General features: G+C 52.5%; 1 protein-coding gene across 1 annotated transcript; it reads left to right on the forward strand.

Moving 5' to 3' along the window:
- Positions 1–2,030: 2,030 nt before the first annotated feature.
- Positions 2,031–2,621, forward strand: EI90DRAFT_3116690 (uncharacterized protein; the record flags this gene model as incomplete). Its single annotated transcript, XM_039062914.1, has 1 exon — positions 2,031–2,621. The coding sequence occupies one exon, from the start codon at positions 2,031–2,033 to the stop codon at positions 2,619–2,621; it is 591 nt and encodes a 196-aa protein (XP_038922529.1).
- Between the last annotated feature and the right edge of the window lie 1,048 nt (positions 2,622–3,669).

Consider the following 3,669-nt stretch of genomic DNA (forward strand, 5'->3'; position numbering starts at 1 on the left):
ATTACAAACGGCGAGAGTGCCGGAGGCGGTCCGCGAAGCTCGGGGGTTGCGGAGCTTACGGAGGTTACGGAGGCGGGGTTGGAAGTCCGAGGAATATTGGCAATGGTGTTTACGTAGTATGAGGTCACCAATGCAATGGACTAAGACCGAGGTGGAGTCAAAGTCCGAGGTATGGACTATGACGGAGGCTCGGAGTAAGGTACGAACGGTGTCCGAGTGTGAAGTACGGAACAGCGGTGGATGGTCGTAACTTGGTGGAAGGGTGGTGGAGGAGTGACGGAGGAAGGAGAGAGGGGACAGGTAAGGAAGAGTAGTCAGGTCCGAAGGTGGATATCGGAACGGACGGAGAAAGCGTAGGGGATGACGGGAGGGTGGAGGTGTGGTGAGGGGGGAGCGGAGTTGTAGGAAGGGTGGCGAGTAGGGCGATGTTCGGTCCGAGATGAGTATCGGAACGGACGGAGAAGGGGTCGGAGAGGTAAGAGGAGGGGTGTGTTGCCAAGACCGAAGGTGAGTATCGGAAAGGCAGCGGTAGGTTATGACTCCGGAGGTGAAGAGGGTGGAGGTCCGGAAGTCAGGTCGGGGTCGGGTATGCACGGATATGACACCTATAGAGGCCATTTGATGCCTTTGCAATGCCGAGTAGCTCATTGTTTGGGTTGAGGATCTTACAGCAATTAGTCGAGAACTGGATTCGCGCTCCAACGGAAGTTAGGTGTGTAACAGATAGGAGGTTAGTGCCAATCTGTGGACAGTAGAGGACGTTGCTGATGATGACGCGGTGATCGTTAGTCCCATTATTTAGGACAACTTCAATCTGTCCCTGGCCAGTGGCAAAGAGAGCTCGTTTATCACCTAGGTAAATTGGTCGAGGAGGGTGGAGAGGTGAGTACGTCGAGAACCAATGCCGGTTTGCGCAAATATGAGATGATGCACCCGAGTCCACGATCCATTCAGTCATGTTGTCGCAATCGCTCGTTGCAACGGCCACATGTTCCTCTGCCATGAGGACATCGACCTTAGCGTCCTTCCTCTTGGCCCCCTTTGACGAACTCTGTCCTTCGTCCATGTTATGGATACGGAGTCTCCAATGACCATATCCGTCGCATGGTCAAAGACTTCCCCTCTCTATTGTTCCTCCCCTCTTTCTCCCTTCCATCCCCTATCCTCCTTACCCGTTCTACCCCTTTCCCCCCCTCGTGCAAAGCTTTCCCCATTGGGGTTTTGGTGCTGGCCGAGGTTATTTGTGTTTCACGGGATTTCCTGCGACCTTACCATTTGTAGATAGTCACGCGTCTTGTACGGAAACCGCTGAAGGCAGTTCCCGCTAACTAACAACTGCTCTACAACTGTCTTGTGTATCGTCTTCTGTAACAACTGTCACGACCCGACATATCCGACACTTCCCTCTACGTGTCCTAGTGTCACTTGGCCCGTCCCTCCCGCTATCATCATCATCCGTCCACCCATCCATCCACCCGTCACCCTCATCCGCACTTCCTCCCTCGCACGCGTACCTCCCAACCTAGGTTGCCCGCTTCATTGTTGTCCGCCCCCAGCCGGATGGCTTGCTAGACGGCCGGATGGCCTTTTCTCTTTTGTCCGCTTGCGGACTATTGTTCCTTGCTTTCCTTTTGTTGACCAAGTTTGCCGATATTGATTATTTGTTCCTTTCTTCATTCATTAATATCGCGCTTGATCCGCCACTCCTTCCGGGCCGCTCTCATTTAGTTACTTGTGTTTATAACGCGTGTAGGTTACACCGGATGTACCTCAGTTCGTATATCGACTTGGATTCCCCCTCTAAACTCTTATCCTCATCGTAAGGCTTCTGTCTGAAATTGGGACACCAACGTAAGAATGAAGCGCAGCGCTCCACCCGAGTCGCTGAAGCTAAAGTCCCGCCCCTCCGACCTTATGAGCCTGGACGACCTCGCGTGCCTCGCGGGTCACCCGGATACGCTTCTGGCACGTTCCTGACAACAACCCTCCCTGTGACTCAACTGAACCCGTGTGACTGTACAACTCTCAATATGTCTTATAAGTCTGGTTATATCGAGTCCTCTAATGGCCCTCACCGCGAGAACTCGAAGTCGAGAGTCGAAGACTCTCGACATGTGTATTGTCCTATTGAATCCATACCCTATGGGTCCTCGTCACTCCGCTCTCCCCCCAGTACTCGACATACGACATCACATCACGATCATGGAGATCGTGACTACCTTGAGGCCCACTTTCCCGTGATGCCGGCACGTTCGCTACGCGAACGCCAAGTCGCTGCCCATCCACCGTCTGTTCCCTCCTTTGTCAGTCATCATGTTTCCCCACCAACGGTACGTTCCCTGTGGGAATGCCAAGTCACCGAAGGCCCTACTAGTCAGTCCTCATTGCACGCTTATGACATCAACCTGCTACCGGTACGTTCGCACTGCGAACGCCAAGTACCCGATGGCATCCATACGAAGTTCTCACCCATCTCACAAGTTGTGACCTCGCACATGGTACGCTCCATTGAGGAGCGCCAAGTACCCGTGGCTGACCCGTCCGTCCTGGCATCTCCGACTACCTACCATCAATCCCTTAATAGCTCACTACATCACCAATCGCGATCGACGGGAATTTGATCGTCCACTCCCAGGCAAGACTGGGATCACTCATCAATTACATATCCCATTATGGTACAGACCAGATATGACCTTCGTCATCCCACTATAAGAACGGATCGAGGAATGGGGAATTTCCCCCATCCCTGTAACAGTCCGCCTTAGGTGGACGTTGTCCCTCTGATCCTCCCCCTTCAGCCCAACATCGTTCAAAGGTGTGTCCGAGTTTGCGCTTGCAGTTTGGATTCGTGCAGTGCAGACGTTCTTTGTTGGATTTCCTTCCATCAGACTTACTGGAGTTTTTGTCAGGTGTCTTTCCAGATTTGGCAATGAGGACAGTAGACGAGGATGGTTTTGCCTTCCTCTTTTCTTCTCTGAGGATTTGTGCTATCAACTTTTCGCAAGCCAGTGTTGACACATCATCGATATTGGCCAGCATCATTTGTTGTAGTGTCTCATACGAATCTGGTAGCGCCTCCGATACAATCATGGCAAATTTAGCATCAGTGTAGGTATCGCCAAGGCTTGCTAAGCGGTCTCGTAGTTCATGCATCTGGATCAGTTGAGGCTCCATTGGCTTGGAGTCGTCCAGTTTGAAGTGGTGAAGCTGAGTCATAACTCTTGCAGCATCCTGTGCCCCAGCACCGTTGTAACGTTTGAACAGGGTTAGCCACGCTTCCTTCGCGGTATCCTTCCCTTCGATAATGGACAAAGGCATGTCTTCGAGGGTAAGTCTGATCTGGGTCAGTGCATGGCCGTTCTTTCTGTCCCATTCGTCTGCATCAGGGGTGGATGAGGCGGCAGCTTGTTTACCAGAAGAGGATGAAGGGGAAGAGGGGGGAGGGGGAGAAGGTCTGGTCGAGTACTTTGATTTGGGATTGACGATATCCCAGAGTCCTCAATCAGCGAGAATCATTCGGCTGCGTATGGCCCACATCCGATAGTTCCATCCATCGCTTTTGAGTTTTTCGATGTTGTTGTTAGAACCGGGCGGAAACAGATGACTCCGGAGTGGAATCGGAGACTTAGCGTGGAGGGACCTTGGCCTCAGCGACTCAAGTGGAGCGCT

Source organism: Cantharellus anzutake (assembly GCF_015039405.1).
Source record: "Cantharellus anzutake strain C23 chromosome Unknown EI90scaffold_4, whole genome shotgun sequence".
Classification (NCBI taxonomy): Eukaryota; Fungi; Basidiomycota; class Agaricomycetes; order Cantharellales; family Hydnaceae; genus Cantharellus; species Cantharellus anzutake.